A 17792-nucleotide genomic window follows, 5' to 3' on the forward strand; every position below is an offset into this window, starting at 1 on the left:
ACACACACACACACACACACAAAGAGGAGGAAAACAGTCAAACACTTCAATCATGTTTAATGCATGTACTGGTATACATCTCTAAAAATCATACTGTCAACACTGTCTAACATCAATGTCTACTTATTGAATGCAAATTCAAGTGAATACATGACAGAAAGGAACAACCAAGAGAAAGAATCAAGATCGAAAAAGCGACAAGTGCTGCTCTAAGTTAGTCATGCTCACTGATGTGACGAATGGAGGTGGTCTTACTGGCTCTAAAGAAACAATACTAGAAAGTGACGACCCCTGACGATAACTAGACTTCATATCACTGCACAGGAACAGGACATCTGTACCATAATCAACAGCAGCAGCAGCAGTGGAGTAAGAGCAAGCTGAGGCGGCGTCAGCCGGCCTGACCGCACGACGTCCGGCATCAGAGGCAGAGCTGCGTGTTTCTTCATCTTAGGTTTGCTAAAAACAACACAAGGAACACTTGGAGCAAAACATTGCTTAATAATTGTTTTACAAAGTATGGCCGGACGACGACTGTCAATAAAGCAATCATATGCAATTATATATCAAAGGCTATTTAGTCAAGAGGACCATACATTTGATCCAAAGAAAGAAGACTGGTCATGTAACAAGAATGAGTTTTTAACTCCTGTTCAAATCCAATCTCATGTGCAAAGTGTTGCTTCCTCAGAGTTTCTCTTCGTGATTTATGTGAATAATTAAATGTCAGTTTGATTCTCTGAACAGAGAAAAAACCTGATGTGATATTTCAGATTCTAATGAAATCTTGATATAATATTTCTTAACCAACGACATCATTAATCTCCCTGCAACATCTTTAGAAACTCATTTTTAAAAAAAATAGACATGGCTTTACCAGCCGACTATTCCCTTTATCTATAAAAACTCAGACAACAATATTTACAACTTGTAGGATATATTATAAAGATTCTCTTGATCTGTAGATCAGCGAAGGCTCCCTGCCGCCAAATCTACTGCAGGATTTCTCCCATGAAAGCACGTGTCAGAAAACAGGATTGTCGCAGGAGACGTCTCCCAGTGCAGGTTTATGTGTTGTTGAACGAGGAACTGAGACTGCACTATGTACAGGCAATCAGGCTGAAAGTCAGCCTGAGGGATGTGTGTGTGTGTGTGTGCGCATGTATATGTGTGTGCTTGCACGTGGATCAAGGGTTTCCAATGGTTTCTCTTCAGACCTCCAGGCAGGAGCAGTGCAGAGCTGGTTTCACACCGATGACTGGTCCCACACCTGCAAGACAAGAGCAGGGACAGATGGTCATCTTTAGATTTACCTTTTCTACAAGAGATACTTTGAGTTTGACATCAGTGCACATCATTAAAAATAACCTCAGCAGGTGCTTGAATGACGAGAGACTAAATTAAAATTTCGTTGGAACAGCTGAAAAAATATATATATCAGCAGGGCAGCTGTAAGTTTTATTCAAACAGGAGGAATAATGCACAGACTATTTTTCAGGGGCGTATGAATACACATTTGGTATTTACAGCAGCAGGACAGTGTATGAGGGATTTAGTCAAAATAAACTACAGCCTGTGTGTTGGTGGTGATGAAGTCACCCAGTGTAACTCATCAATGCGTCTGTAATGGTTTGGTTGCGAACCATTTTCCATGTATCCTTTTACAACAAACAACAATCTCAGGGTGAAGCACTGATAAACATCCTGGACGATTGCTTCCTATCTGACAGTGTGATGGACAACGAATTGACCTGCAAGAACAAATTGAGAGCCCAGACATTTGTTGTGAGAACAATGCGTCATTTCTGAGCAGCTCCGCTCTCTACAGAATAGAGCAGGTTCTAGCAGCTGGAAAAACAACAGCTATGTTAACAGATGAAGAATAGGACCACGGATTCTAATCAAATCCGAGATGCAAAGTGCTCACTAAATATCAGAATACCTTTGCTACCACAGATAATGTTTGTTGCTTTCAGCGTATTCTCATATTTTCTCATTCGTTCTATACAGCATATATCTCAATATTTCATGTTAGTATTATAGTATTGAATATTGGATTTATTGTGTGTGATTATTTGAACCATTTTTCATTGATATTGTTTTTCCCATTATATTTTATTGCTGTTTTATGCAGCTTGCACCTTTTGTCTTTTAGTTCCTAATTTCTTGCTTGTTGTTCCTACTTTCTCCAGAGGAAGTGTTTCCAAGCTGGGGGTTAGGACCCCCAAAAGAGTCACAAGATAAATCTGGGGGGTCACAAACTGATTAACAAGATAGAATAAACCAGAAAATATTACCACTACACTTTTTTTTTGTATCAAAATATTTTTTTTACAAAACATTCTGGAGAGTTTAGTTTAACAAATAAACATTACTGGGCTGATAAGGCCAACCAACCCTGGGTAGAACTGAACTAGGGACATTATATATAATCATATGTTATAGATGGTAACCACCCAGCCACCAGGTCACCCCTTCAGTACCTTGTTAACGGGGGCGAGCTGTGTTCGGACAGACCCAGCATGGAGTCGGGTGCTGTCCCCGAATCTCCCAGGGGACCTCTCCCTGCGACTGTCCAGCACCCTGCCAGGCGACTTCTCTCTGTCCAGCGGTCGGGCGGGAGACTTGTCCCGTCTGAATTCAGTGCGGCCCTCCCGGTAACGATGCGGAGTGCTGGGCTCTCGATGGAGGCCGTCATGGCTGCCGGGGCCCGAGGACAGACGCTTAGAGATGTGCTCTGTGTAGGTGGGCGGGCCTCGCTTACTGGGACTCCTGCAGAAACACAGCAGAGCAGCATGTCACCACAGTGTCTTTTATATTTTTACAGCAGATGGCACTGTTAGCCTAGACAATAAAGAAACCCAGTGCCAGTGGCTTCAGAACCCACCTGTGAAACTGAACTGTTTGTGATAAATGTGTTTTTAGAAGATTTTCGTGAATCTTGTAGGTGTGTAAGTGTTTTTAGTCTCTCTCACAAAATGTTATTTAAATTGTGTCTTTTTCTGTTTCGTGCTTTTTCGCTCAAACTAAAGTAAAGGGATCAACCATGACAGGCAGAGCTGACCCTCGGCTGGAGCCGGTCCTCTGCAGCTCTCCAGACTCTCTGATCAGACTTCCTTTGCAGCAGATGACCCGCAGTTTGTTCTGGTAGGAGGAGGCCAGGTAAATGGCCCCAGAGGAGATGGCTGGGCCCAGGTAGCGAGGGTTTGGGATGTCCAGGTGGGCCAGCACTGTAGGACTAGAATCAAAGATAGTGATGTGGAAAATTCAGCCAACAACCAAAACTGAAGTGTTTAACATCTAGTACAACTTAGTTGGTCTCACCCCAGTGCAGCGTGTCCCTGCACCTCGATGACATCCAGGGAGTTGAAGTAGGTGACAAACAGGTAAGGCTCTCTGTAGGCTGCATCACAAAAGAATGGCGTTATACTGATGTCGAATTTTGATGCTGGATATTTGATTACTGCGCACCAAAAAACAGTAGGAATGACTGTTTCCATACCAAAGGACAAAGGCAGGCGGCTCCACTTAATTTCATCAGTGCGGCTTCTTCGTCCGTATGTGTCCACAAACACTCCGAACTCTGTCAAACAAATAAAGATTATTATACAGCAACTCTTACTGTGTCTAACTTCAACTTCAACTTATTTGTGTGAGCATTATCACTGACACAAATAACAACAGAATGTAATCACAAGATAAATACAATTACAAAAGAGTTGAATTTCTAGTAAAGAACAGAAACACAGAGAGTGAAGATATATTTTTGTTCTCTTACTGGTAGTTGTTGCCCTTTACTGTCTCTACTGTAAACTGAAAATACAGATGAGTGTGTAGGGTAGTTGTTCATTCAAACCCACCGTGAAAACACAGCAGGTACTCCTCCTTCTGCATGCTGCTGGCCACCTGCATGATGGCGATGGGGAAACTGTGGGATGAAGCTGCAAACACTGCCGAGGCCAGTGACACATCGTTCTTATCCAAGAACTCTGTGGATCAAATAGAGGACCTGGATTTAACACTGTCTCACTGCTGTGCACAGTGATCCAGCAAACATAGTCCTGCTTCATGAGACAGGCCCCTGATGCCTGGGGTTAAATAGGACAATACTGTCAGACAGCCCTACAATATCACCCTGTGATTGTCTGGTCCTGGGTACCAGCCTGAGTCCAGTTAAGGCAAAAATGTTCTCCCCAGTACATCTTATAAAATAACTGTGTGCTGGTAGGTGCCCATTACTCAGGCAGAGGGCTCCCTGTCAGTGGAGCTAACTTTTCTATGTGCTGTTGGGTAGTTATTTTACCGAAAAACAAGACATTGTTATTTAATATCATTTCAAAATTTTAACTGAAAAAATTCTATACTACTACTGCAGTGGCTTCAGTTACAGTTCAAATTAAATCTACAGCACAAAGTGTGTAAAAAATGAAGGGGTCAGGCTACTCTCTGCAGCCACTGTATAAACTACTATAGCTGTAGTGATGTAAAAGATTTCTCTTTGAATTGAGTGGAAGAAAAACACCAAAACTACTGTTACCTTTTTCTAATGGGTCATGTTTTTAAATTAAAGCTCACTAATTCTCTGTTTGTGTCCTTACCCTCAAGCACGAACTGCTTCATTTCAATCTCATAGAACTTGTTGGTGCCAATAATGATGCTATAGCTGGTCAGATGGATGCAGCTGCAGGGCTCCAGAGTTTCAATTTCCTATGAGATTAAGGATTTTGAAGTGAGTAAAAAATATTTAGTTCTATTTAAATAAGGTACATTTGTTACAAGAAGTGTTCATGATGGCAAAAAGCCTCCACTTACAACTGCATATAGAACTAACAGGTCATACCCACCTTGCGAATGCAGTATTTGTTGAGATTGTCATTGTAGCGCAGGATGGTTATCTTGTTAGGCATTGCAGCACATATACAAGGACCGTTGTCTATCTGAAAGGAGAACGAACATGTCACTTTCTAAATTCAGTTTGACCAATTTTCTATGAGCGAGTAAGAAAACATTTTAAAGTCATGGAGCGGACGATCTGCTTTATCTTAAGTTTCACAGAGAAGAATTAGACCTACTCTCCCAGCAGCAAACAGATGGCAGCCCTTCACTGTCTCAAAGATGTAGGGAGCCAGTTCAGACTGGCTGGGGAGATGGGACTGGGCCAGAGATTGCTTTACTCTCTTTATCTCCACCAGGCACAGCGCCCTCTCATCCCCTGCAGCACACACATAAGAGACGTTACACAGTAGCTGATCTTCCAGGTCATTGTGCTGTCCTGTGTAACAAGATGTTTCATATCTACAAGTTTCACCGAAATCATCAGAATGGTAGTATGACCTTTCAAAGATCTGAATGACGAATGATAATTGTTGAACCTCAATTACGCAGATTGGGCAGTTTGTCATGGCTCACTTCCTGAGATGAACGAACTACAAGACAAGACCCAAATCCTGCTGCCCAGTAGACGGCTGTCATCTGTTGAAAATAGCAAAGCTGGACATCTCACCAACAATCATCAGCAGCTTCTCCTGCTCTTTGATGATGTGGATCTGAAAGACTGATCCCAGACCAGGGATGTGAGTCAGGGAGTTCTTGATAACATTCAGGGCATACAGACCCTCTTCAGAGCCCACCAGAACAATCTGCAGCAAAGCAGCAAAACACAATTGTAAACATAATTATTCTGGTGAACATGATGGAATTTCAAACAGGAACAACATGTGGCAGACCTTGGCAGTGAGCCCTGAGCATCTGCTCTGTGCCCACGTCCCTCCATTAATTAAGATCATTCTACTTTTGAACATAACTGCTACTGTGGAAAAAGGCGTCTTCTGAATGATAAAAATGCTAAATGTCTAGAAATGAAAATATCTGATGAATAATGTTTTATATGTTCTCAATATATTTTAATATGGTCTACACCAGTACCTGATCTGTGAGCGGCAGGGTGCAGTTAATATCCAGCCTATCATCTCCCTCCAGCTTTAGAAGAGAGTTTCCCAGCAGTTTCTGTAAGAGCAGAGAGAGGTGAGGGGTCAGCTGGATCTCGACCTCAATGCGACCTCAGGGGGAGGCAGCAGAGGAGCAGGATAGGGGGCCAGACGGCTGTGTGCAGGTTCACAGTATCAGAGGTGGGACCAAGTCACAAATCAGTCTCCAACTTCCTGATTCAGGTACAGCTTCTCACAAGTCAAGTCACTGCATTGTTAATGTTTGTGTGTGTGTGTGTGTGTGTGTGTGTGTGTGTGTGTGTGTGTGTGTGTAATAGAGCGCTCTATATCCAGTGCTGAATGAACGTGTGTGTATGAATGAGTGAATGTGACCTGTAGTCGATGTGACCACTGCAATATAAGTGCAGTCCATTAACCCTTTTACCACACACTTTTTAATTCAAGGCCTCTACCAAACAGTGTCCATTTACCAAAGAATTGAGTTTAAATTTGGTTAAACTTTGTTGACTCATTATTACCAGTATTAGCATCAGCCTGGAGTTGCGTCTTTAGTGACTGTATTTTCATTGGAAACATTATGAATGGACATCTCAACAGTTGTTTGGCAGGTAAATGGTAAATAGTTGTAAATCATCCAAAGGAGCAGCAGCAGTTAAAGAGCCACACATGTTGTTTGTCAATATGTATTCTATGAAGAATAAAGTTTAATAGCATGAGGTATTTCACTTCTGACTGCCTAACCTGAATTTACCTGTTGATGAACAGGCAGTAGCAGTATGGGAAAGCATTCAAGTCAAGAAAAGACAAAAATAGTCTGAAGTTATTTTAATACTTTCCATGGTCAACTCAAGATCCTCAAAACTGTAAATTTAGGTACAGTTTGTGTCGTCCAGTTTGTGACTTGTGTCTCACAAATGAGTCAGAGTCACGTGACTTGAGTCCCAGTCTCTAAAGACTGTGCAGAGGGGCAACAGGGTAAAAACACAGACAAGTACACCAGCAGGTAAAAAACCCAGTGCGTGATCCCTCTGGACAGGACAGCTGAGGAGGATCAACCCAAAGATGATCAAACATCTTGGTGAGAATTTGTGTAGTGTGCTTATAAAACGGGACACCAAAGAAAGGGAAGAATACTTCAGCAACATTCAAACTAGTACATCGACACAGAGTTTGTACAGGACGTGAGGATAGTGAGAGTGAGGAGTGGTCACAGCAGGTGAGGAGAGAGTGGGGGGGGGGGATGACCAACCAACACAATGACAGACACATGCACTACTGCGTGCCTTGTGAAGGAATGCAGTTTTGTGTGTGTGTCTGTGTGTGTGTGTGTGTGTGTGTGTGTGTGTGTGTTTCAGTAAGTCTTGCATCTATATCTTGGTAACTCTTTACCTGGACCAGAGGAGACAGAACCATTTGTCTTTTGGACACAGCAGCCTATGTGTGCAATGAAACCCAATGGAATGGGCAGAATAGAGCAAATCAACAAAACATGCCCATATACCGGACACACAATGTGGCATGATGAAAAAGCAACAAACAGGAGTGAGAAAGACAAAGAGAGAGAGAGAAGAGAAAGAAAAGAGGAGAGAAGAAGGGGACAATTAACGACATATATAAGTGAAACGGGGGGTTATCCATTAAACACTAAACCTAACAGCCCCCATACAGTTGAACAGTGAGTTTACAACCACAGCCATAGACAAGACAGTTATCTGTGTCTGTGGCTGTAACCATTTCTTTGAGTCTGCAGAGAGAGACAGTTGCCCCAGTCGCCCCCTGCCTGCTCCAGAGATACTCACTGCGTCGGCCTCGGCCTTCTCCCGTGAGGCTCGCCCCCCCGCCACCACAGACTCCATGACAGCTACCCAGCGCTGTTTGTCTGGGAAACTGGGAGCCATGAAGTAAACAGACTGTCCAGGCCAGCAGGGGGCGTGACAACGGGACTCCAGCTTCAGGACGTAAGGAACATCTGACACACAGGGAACAGAGGTAAGGTATGACTTCAGAATACTTCATTATAGTAAAATCAGAGCATGCTTCATTTTGCAGGGCCCTCTGGAACCTTGTAAATGATCCCTGAGGATTAGGGTTTTCAGACCCACAACTCCTCTGAGATACTCCTTTAGAGGACCATAAAACATGAATAAACTCTTGTATCAATTAAATATAATGTAATCCTGAGGGGAAGTTACACATTAAGGGGAGGGAATAAGTTAAAGAGTTCTTGTTTTTTCAGAGACCATTTGGACACACTTTGTGTCTACCTGACTTGGCGGTGTTTGGTAGCTCAGATGCTCCTACAGCTCCATGAACCACCACCTCTCCATCTGACAGACACAGGTCAAATTCCTCCAGTGGCTTCACTGAGTCTGAGTAACACACACAGCACAAACTGGTCTGTAACTGGTAATCGGCAGCTCTAGCAGGTCAATGAATTCTGACGTTGTATTAAATATCCAGAAAAGCAAAAAATGAAAAACAACCTTCTCTGGGCTCTATCTCGTAGATGGACACTTTAGTTCCATCCAGGACCACATACTTCCTCTCCCAGCCTTGGCCTCGCTTCCCATTCCTGCCAAACACATGAGGCAAGTACATCATTACAAAGAACAGACAATGAAGAAACAGTTTTTGCAGGAAATTCTACAAATGCCTTTGTTTGAAGAGGTTTCAGTACCAGATGGGTGGATTTTGCCAGACAGAGAGTGCCTGAGAGGGCTTGTGTTTAGTAACATCAGGCAGCCTGATCAGTGGGAGGAGATGACACAGCCTCACGAGGTGGGGGGGCCCACTAGAGAAACTTTATTGCTCAAGACAAATATGCTAATAGGTGTGAAGGACAGGATATATACACACTTCAGCACCACAAGCCTCCAGAACAGTTTCTTGTTGCAGATTTTAAAAAGTTTTTGCAGCATATGAGTCACATCATTTGAACACTTCTTACCATGCAGTGATGCGTGAGTAAATCAAGATCATGGGCTACTATAGCTGTAATCAAAAGGGTTGAGGAACAGTAACCTTTTTATTTTGGATTATTTTTCAGGGTGTCTGTTAAGGAGTTAATGGTAGGATTTGTGGGCACTCATCCGTGATCTGCACCCCAGCAGTTATATTCATTGGTAAAGAACAGTGTGAGAAAAGCTTAAACAATCACATCACTATGTCCATGGCTAACCTGGGCTGTTTCATCCAGCCCTCCAGGTGCATGTGTCCGCTAGCTTCTTTGAGCTGCTGGCCTGGAGAGCTGCCTTTGTCCCGACACAGGCCCTCAGACAGATGCAGTGAGCAGTCGCTGGACATGCCACACGTGGCTGGAAGGCAGGGGGAGCATTTTGGATGGCACAAAGCGTGACATTCTGAGGAGAAAAAACATTGTTAAAGAGAGTGCCATGCCAGACAAGGTTTTGGCTCCTCTCCACACGCCTTTGTGCCATCCAGTGACAAAAGGAACAGGGGCATCTTAGCAAAGACTACAAGGAAGACTATAAATGAAAAATAGAAAAATCTAAAAGTTTTTAACACATATTGTGTGTTTACAGTATTTTACATTTTTGAGTTACTACAGTATGTGGAGTCACCAAAATTATCCATCAACAAGTCTGTGTCAGTTAAATATCTCAAAACTATCATTACAAAAAGGCAATTTTTCTGACATTTCAAATTCTGGTCTCAGACACAAAACTGTGGTGTTATAAAGAGCTTAGGCAAAACAATGGGAGTGCGTGAGAGGCAATGGAGACCATTACAATAGACTAATCATGCTCCCAATTTTCATCCATATTTTAATATCCACTATACAACAGAAATATGACAGAAAGAAATGAAAGGCAGCTAAAATTTCAATTTTGCTTTAATTCTTGCTCAATAAATCACTGACTATTATTATCTTTTTTCCAGTTTAGATGAAGGTAGAGTGGACCACTGAGTTCAGGGCTGTCCTTGTGAACACACATGTAACTCACCGAGACAGGTAGCTGCTTGGCGACCAAAGTGCACAGTATCCAGGCAAACAGTACATTTGGCAGCTCTCATGTTGAGTCCCACTGTGAAGCGGTGTGGGGTGTTGTGGTGCACCACTCTCTCTCTCTCCCTCTCTCTGTCTCTCTGACTGTCCTTCAAACGACGGCTATACTCTGAATACAGTCAGGGAATACGGTGAGGACAGGCACCTCCAGTATGTCTTACTGTGTCAGGTATATCAATCACTTCAAAATCTCAGTGCATCATGCCGTACCAGCTATGAAGTCAGTTCAACAGGAGAACTGTAAGATGTTTGGCAAAATGCATAAGCAAGTAAACTCTGAAGACAAAAATGCTTGAAAAAGAATATTGATTTAATCAATCCCTTTGCTTGTGCCCACTCACTGCTGCATTTTAAAGGCATTATTCAGTCGATATCAAGTTTTCTGTTGTGTGTCCACTATTCTTTGTTTGCAAGTCCACACACCGCTTTCTGTACAACAGTTGGTCTCCATATTCTGAACATCATGTACAAGTCTTAAAGACAAATATTCACTTGTAGATAATTATTCTGACATATTTTTGATTGAGAAAAACATATTACAGCAAAAAAACTAACTCAGATAGTTACTGATCATATACACTCATTAGTTACTGAGTGTCTGTATGTTAGCAACATGTATAAATGTGTACAATAATTATGGTCTTGAGGTGTTAATTTCCTTTTCTTTTCACTATCGTCACATTTCTTCACAATCATAACATCACGTTACAATGACATAAGAGTAAGATGAGGATCATCTAACCTCGAAAAGTACAATGACTGAATAATACCTTTAGTTTTTTTCAGAGTGGTGGTTCAAACAGCGTTTTGTGAATTGCAGAGTTTATCATACGGTACATCTGTGTTAGTGTATGGTGTGACGTTCAGGTGGGATTGTAGTGAGTCAAAGAGCAGAACAGTGAGGTCTGCAAATCAGATTGGCTAAGCTTCAGCAACCAAGATAAAATGCTTCAGATTTCTAAAGCTGTGCACTGAAAAGGAGCAAATTTTCTTGAAGATGTCTCAGCCTCACCTGACCAGCCTGGTGGGATATGACATTTTCTAAAAGTGCAGAGCTTTTAAAATCTGGCCTTTCAAGGATGTGGATGAGGCAAAAAGAGAAGAGAGATAAGAGACCAAACTGCAGAAACCATGAGTTTGGACAACTTACTTTCAAAAGTGACCCTCCTTCTCTCTGAAAGGTGTGTGAAAGAAAAAGGATAGTAAGAGTTCCATAAATGATCCTTCGCGACTGAGATTAGATGTTTGACTGTGAGTGTGTGTGCCTGTGTGTGTGAGTGTGTGTGTGTATGCAGGTGAGGCCCAGGCACTTCAGTAAACATCACTTCACTCACCCTCAGGTGTTGCAGTCTCCTTCCTGCGTCCAGAGTTGGAGGGTGCCAGGCTGGTCGGGCCCTGCTGGTGCTCTGGAGACTTTACCATGGCAGACATAATCATCTGCTGCCGTGCTGTGGCCGGGTTTGTAGAGTTACCATGATCTTTATACTGGAGTGCTGGGGGTTGGAATAGTTTTAGATTGAATTTAGATTTTTAAAAAATGCATGTGTATGATACTTTGTTTAATCATGCTGACTAAACTGGATTTCAGTAGTTCGAAGACAATAGGGTTATCAGTATACTATCGCTAAAATAAATAGTGTGCAGAATCACAAATGTGATCAAACTGAGTGTAAAAATTAGACAGAGGAGCAGTCTGACCTTCCTCTCTCAGAGATCGCAGCTCTGCTCTCATTTTCTGCAGAGCATCTTCCAGCTCAGAGCACCGTGCCCGTTCTTTGTCCAGAGCTGCCTTCATGTCACTGTACTGCAGAGGAACCGGCTGGATGGGCGGCACAGGGGAAACCTGACCCTGACTCTGTCCCTGGGCCTGTGCCTGAGCAGCCATGGCAGCCAACAGGTCCTCCCGCCGACGTCCAAATAGACCCTGAGACACACACACACAAGCACACACAAACAGTATTAATAGCAGAGGAGACCAGAAAGAAAACCCGGTAGATTCCACTCTACAGGACACATAAGCATTACTATGCTATCCTGACTGCATATCAGTTTCTGTGTGGTGATAACCTACAACTCTTTTCTATTGTGCAAAGAAGCTGGTGGAAGTTGTAATGACACTTCATCTGTGGCTGCCCTGAACTTAACCTTTACAAAAAAGTAATTATCAAACCTGTATCTTTATTAATCACATCCTTAAAGTCTAATGAATAAAAATAATCATAATCCATAGATTTTAATTTTGTGAATTTAATATCTTCCTTCATATTTAATATTCATTAACTGGATTATGAAAATTTTGCTTACTTTTCATATGATTTAAGATGGTAGTGGTTGGGCACTCTACAACTTCAAAAACTTAAAAATTGACAAATGTATTATTCCAGGGTTTCCCAAAACATTCAGCTCTGTGTTTGGAAAAGTGACGAATTATAAATCATTCCAATTAAATCTATAATCCCATCTGACCTTCTTCTTCTTGGAGCCACCATGGGCCTGGGCCTGGAGGAAGTCTATGAGCTTGGTCTGCTGGGTGATGGTCCCCTCCATTTTCACCTTCTCATGGGAGTACACAGCCTGCAGGTGGAGCTAAGTGAACATCACTACTGCCATGAATTTCTCCTCAAGTACTTCACTTCATACAGAGAGGGTGACAGAGAGACAGGGAGAAGGGGGATGTGTGGTGTGGGATACAACAAACTGTTGGGGGGCATATATGTGTATGTAGCCTTCACTGTTAAAACAAAGTGACAGAACAGTGGGGGAGAAACAAGACTGCACAATAGAAACATTTGCTCCCAGTTCAGCAAATATACATGTGCCTGTAGAGGCTGGGCACTCAGTCACCTACAACCCTCTGAGTATGTGTTTTTTCTATATGTATGTATATGTGATCTATATGTGTGTGTAGCAGCACCTGGATATTCTCTAGCTGGTATTCCAGGTCTGTCCTCTCAGTTTTTAGCAGGTCAGTCTGGTCCAGAGCGTCCTGCAGCCCCTGGGTCAGACGGAAGATGTGGGTCTTCTGGGCATCCATCTGCTGCTGCAGCTTCTCTTGCTGTGGAGGTAAAACAGCTGTTACATCACCGTCTGGACCCTGTGACTTTGCCACTTGCACTTCTTACAATTGATTGCTTCCAATGATAGCGCAGGCAAAACCTTGCAGCATTGCTTGACATTTGTTACCGCTATGACTTTACACAGAACAGACTCAACAGAAAAACACGTTTATTTTTCTATACTGGCTGATTTGCAGCAATGGCATTTATTGTGGAACCAAAACATGAAGACATGCAGTAACAAGCACAAAAACATCCAAACAGCTAAAATTTGCACACAAGGGATGAGAGAAAACAGAAGAGACTGATGCAATCTACTGTATAGTTGTAAGGTTTGAAGACTCAGAGAATTTCTCTCTTGAATTACCATCCTAATGACAGTTTGTGAACTGCCTCTCAAACCTTAACATGTTTTACAAGGAGTAAGGTGCCCAAGTTTTGCACATGCCACAATTTACTGTTTAATTTCTTTGTTTTTAAGCTAATGAAATAATAACATTTGAGGAAAGTCTTCCCAAACTTTTGCATACAACTATGTGTGTGAAAATACAGAATGTACCTCATCTAGCAGTCTCTGCTTCAGATCCCTCTCACTCTCCAGTTTTTGCTGCAAACTGCGGGCGTTCATCTCCAGCATGGCGTGCTTCTTCTCCAGATCATTCAGCTGAGAACAGAAAACAGGATGGATTTGCTGTAACATCTGCTTGCCAGAAAAAGTACAATACTTATTCACCAGTGTGGAAATGCTTACAGTGTCTGCAAGGCTCTCAGCTTTGAGTTTTTGGTCTTTGAGGGCCTGCTGCAGGGCCAGGATCTCAGCTTTGTGCTCCTTAACTGCCTGTTCCACAGCCTGACGAGATTCAGAGCTGCGCTGCTCTGCACGAAGCCTGGAACATAAAGCAAACTGTTGTTTACACTACTTATTTTGCATCTTTAATAAATACTCTTTGAGTTTGACTATTATGTTTTTACTGGTTCCTTTTAACTGATGTACAGTAATAATCCAGTGTATGTATTCTTGTGTTTCTAAACTCCTGCAAAGAGGGGAGCTGCTGGTCTGAAGTTCTTTCACGAGGTTACTTTAGGATAAAGACTTGGGTCGAGGATAAAAGGAAAATACATGTTTAGAAATGTTGTGTTTTAATATGCTTGTTGTGTACCCAATTTCCATCCTGCCCTGCCTACACCAACTCAGAAAATAATTTCATATATTTCCCAGAATACCTTTTGACAAACCCTAGAGAATATGCCCAAACCTGTTGCATTCAGTGTGTGTAGGCGGAACACTGATAGCAACAGAAACATTCAAAGCAAAAAGAGATATTTTTCCAGTGTAGAAAACAGAAACTAACTCAGTAAACATTTCTCAAAATGTAACATGCACTACTGAAGCAATATAGGTAAAGCCACTCATATCTCTTTCAATACCTACTGTACAACACAAATTCTTCAACACAAAACATGTGCAAAGCAAATTTTGCACAGATTTCAGGGTCAATTTAGTCGATAGATGTCCACACAGTTATGGTGATGTGGTATGTATGTGTGAGTGGTTGTCACCAGAGGTGTAGTGGGTGGGGGACACGGGGGAACGCTGTCCACCCACCTCTTTCACCGTGATTTAAAAAAAGATAATAATAATCATGAAAATAAAAACAGCAATTTTACTGTTAAACCAGTGTTATTAGCAATTAAAAAACAAGTATAATACACAAATTTGTAATAGCCTACATAGAAAAATTACATAGAAAAAAATGAAAACATTTACATTAGTATGATTGTCATCATCCTGAGACATTGTATATATTTTTTAATTTTTGTGGAAAAGACAAGAGAAGAAAAGTAATACTAAGCTTGTTGGTGGTGTTGATTTTTGTAATTGTTTTGCCCCCCCCCCAACACACACACTCATTCAAAAAAATCCCCACTACACCGCTGTTTGTCACCTGTTCTGTTTCTCTGTGTCCAGCAGTCTCTGGATCTCCCTGGTCCTCCTCTCAGCCTGGCTCTTCTCTTCCTCCAATGTTGCCCTCCAGGCATCCCACTGTCTCTCCTTCTCCAGCAGCTCATCATTCAGGGTCTCCAGCTCCAGAACCTGCTCCTCCAGCATGGTGCATGTGGTTTTCAATGTCTCAAGGTTCTGGTACAAAACAGGATTTAGATGAGAAATACCTCTGTTTGAAAGCCAATCTGTGCCAAAGACACAACTCCCCAAGTAGTCATTTCTTCTCAGCAAAAAAGTAGTTTTATTTAAAAAAGAGAAAGAAGTGCAGCTTCAAAACTGTTGAAATTGAGAATCTCTGCTGTCAAAAGACATATTCTCAACAACTATGTGCTCACTGACTCTACACTTATCTTAAAAGGGGGAAAGTTAACTGGTGTAATATTTTTACTGATCATGAACAAGGATCTTGTAGTAGTTATTTATATTCCCCTCTCAGGAGGGCTGTAAGGGCATATCTTTGGAAGGCTGTGACAAATTACTATTCATCCCACAGTTTGGAGTTTTGTCACCTAAGCATGGTGGAGCAGTGGATTACAGAGATCACTAGCTTCAGTTAAAGTATCAATAACACAATTTAAACACAAACATAGACGTATTACTGTCAAAATGAACTTGAAGTATGTAAAACATAAAAGTACTCATATTGCAGAGAAATGGCTCTTGTCCTTATCCTTGACCTTATTACATATTATATTATTATTATTATCATTAATGGTGCATTATCATCTAGATGGAGTCTTAATGTTGTGGCAAGGAATAAGTCTGTAATGTATTGTTGGGTAGTTAATCTTTAACAATGCACTGTATTTTGATACTGACCATATGTTTTTTATGCAAAATCTGCAAATTAACCAGCAACTACAGCTGTCAGATAAATGTAGAATTACAAGGAAGCATTCGAATGTATTGGAAGTACTCATGTAAGGTACAACTTAACTTACCTAACTCAAAATTATACTTAAGTACAGTGCTTCTGTCAATGTACTTCATTTAAATTTCACCACTGTTACCTTACAGCTCTCAAGCTATCATTGCTACCTACTGAGACACTGTTGTGGAGGATTCAGTGCTGGAAGTAGCAGTGTGTAGCCTTCTCTACAGGATTTTCACCCGCTGTGGCAAGGCAAGTTTCAGCATGGCTAAAGTCAATGCATGTAAAACAGTGATCAGCATCTTTGTCCAAGATGACATTACACAAATATGGGATGTCCCTGGTCTTTCTCTCAACAGAACCTGTTGGTAAAAGGCCGTTGTCTAGAAAGCAGAGCAGGGCTAAAAAGCTATCTTGACAGCAGCTCCTTCATTTACATGTCAGACATGGAATTCAATGGCCAAAGCACCACAGAATGCAGCACCATGCCTGATATAAATTACCATCTCAGAGACAGAGGCTTATGAGGAACATTGGATGGTAGATTAAACCATCTATCTGGAGTTTGATAACTAACGTAACGTGTATATGACTGTGTAACTTCAGTTTAAATAATACCCCCAAAACTGTAATTAAAAAAGGCTGCTCCAAACCAACATTAGTACTCCTTTGGGATTATTTTCACGACATGTTTGGACACAGATTTTTTTTCTACAGGGCCTACACAAAGCGCTGCATTTCATGTCTTACAACACACTGCTTTAGACAAAGCATTGGGAGACAAATATAGCCTGTGCTGGTACCGCAGCAACACCACGGCCCTCTGAAGTCCAACGCTTCCACAGCTGACACGACCTGGGAGTGATGGGGATGACACATCCCTCCCACACACCACCCCATCCCTCGTCTATGACTTCCATCGCTGGTTACACAACCATCAGGACTGAGAGCGCTGCTGGACTCCCACACACAAATCCTCCCACAGGGGCAGCGCACACATCACACAGCCTCCTCGCTCGCACTCTCTCCCGCTGCATCCAGAATACAGCACATAACAATACTGAAATATTCCCAGGGTTTCTGGTGCCTGATTTACACTTAACACTGTCAGAGCTGGGAGAGATGTCTGGGTCACCTGTCACAGGCATTGTGGAGATATCACATAATGTGAGTAAGTGAAAACCCGGTGTCTGACTGACTCTGAGTGGGAAGTGGGCAGAGGGAAGGAACCTGAACAAGAGGAAGGAGTACAACTGTCTCAGAGAGCAGGAAACTGTTTTTTTTTTTCAAAATGCTCAACTAATGGCAGCTGATATTTTGAGGCAAATTCATGCAGAAATTTGAAAACCTCTACACTATAGTGGTGACATATTGGCTCAGTGGTAAGCACTGTGACTGCTTAAAAAAATGTTAGTGTGTTTACTTGGTGATAGATTGGCAGCTCATCCATGGGGTTCAAGTGAAGGAATGACTGGAAAACTACAGTGTTTCCCTGGTTAATGTTGAGTCATGTCAGGGTGTAAACTCCTCCTCCAATTGTCTAATGGAGGTTGAGACATTTAAGATGAACTGAAATGAACTGAGATACAAACAGAAATAATAACAGTATCAATAATAACAATGGAATCTCATCAAAATATCCCTTTACGATCCATTTAAAGGTGCAGAATGGAAATAAATAAATACAATACAATAAATAAATACATTCTTGTTTTCATTCACTGTTACTCACCAAAACAGTCTAACATCATAGGTCTAACAAATGTGTTAAATGTATTACCTTCCTCATAAAAGGTTTGCAAATTTTTTATAATTTTGAAAGCTGCACAGTTTACATGTGTAATTGCCAGCAGTCTTCTTCTTCCCTGCCTTCCACTTCTTATCA

The 17792-nt window shown here is 41.9% G+C and overlaps 1 protein-coding gene across 10 annotated transcripts in view; it reads right to left on the minus strand.

Annotated features, from left to right (window-relative positions):
• Nucleotides 1–40: 40 nt before the first annotated feature.
• The window catches only part of LOC108878264 (citron Rho-interacting kinase), a 43000-nt gene continuing 25248 nt past the window's right edge, over nt 41–17792 (minus strand). For 4 of the 10 annotated variants that reach the window (XM_051075287.1, XM_051075288.1, XM_051075282.1 and 1 more), the window contains 25 exons: nt 14978–15171; nt 13783–13918; nt 13591–13695; nt 12890–13030; nt 12442–12561; nt 11674–11899; nt 11310–11468; nt 11126–11149; nt 9914–10084; nt 9127–9307; nt 8432–8520; nt 8213–8317; nt 7748–7917; nt 7338–7382; nt 5926–6006; nt 5504–5639; nt 5073–5212; nt 4845–4937; nt 4599–4707; nt 3861–3989; nt 3503–3583; nt 3325–3403; nt 3065–3238; nt 2484–2772; nt 41–1270 (listed from right to left, as the gene is read on the minus strand). In XM_051075287.1, coding sequence (XP_050931244.1) covers nt 1247–1270; nt 2484–2772; nt 3065–3238; nt 3325–3403; nt 3503–3583; nt 3861–3989; nt 4599–4707; nt 4845–4937; nt 5073–5212; nt 5504–5639; nt 5926–6006; nt 7338–7382; nt 7748–7917; nt 8213–8317; nt 8432–8520; nt 9127–9307; nt 9914–10084; nt 11126–11149; nt 11310–11468; nt 11674–11899; nt 12442–12561; nt 12890–13030; nt 13591–13695; nt 13783–13918; nt 14978–15171 — 3201 coding nt within the window. In that variant the 3' untranslated portion in view covers nt 41–1246. The remainder of the gene's footprint in view (nt 1271–2483; nt 2773–3064; nt 3239–3324; nt 3404–3502; nt 3584–3860; nt 3990–4598; nt 4708–4844; nt 4938–5072; nt 5213–5503; nt 5640–5925; nt 6007–7337; nt 7383–7747; nt 7918–8212; nt 8318–8431; nt 8521–9126; nt 9308–9913; nt 10085–11125; nt 11150–11309; nt 11469–11673; nt 11900–12441; nt 12562–12889; nt 13031–13590; nt 13696–13782; nt 13919–14977; nt 15172–17792) is intronic. The other 6 variants (XM_051075283.1, XM_051075284.1, XM_018668775.2 and 3 more) reach the window with 4 other exon arrangements.

The sequence above is a fragment of the Lates calcarifer genome, linkage group LG13, assembly GCF_001640805.2.
Source record: "Lates calcarifer isolate ASB-BC8 linkage group LG13, TLL_Latcal_v3, whole genome shotgun sequence".
NCBI classification, from domain to species: domain Eukaryota; kingdom Metazoa; phylum Chordata; class Actinopteri; family Centropomidae; genus Lates; species Lates calcarifer.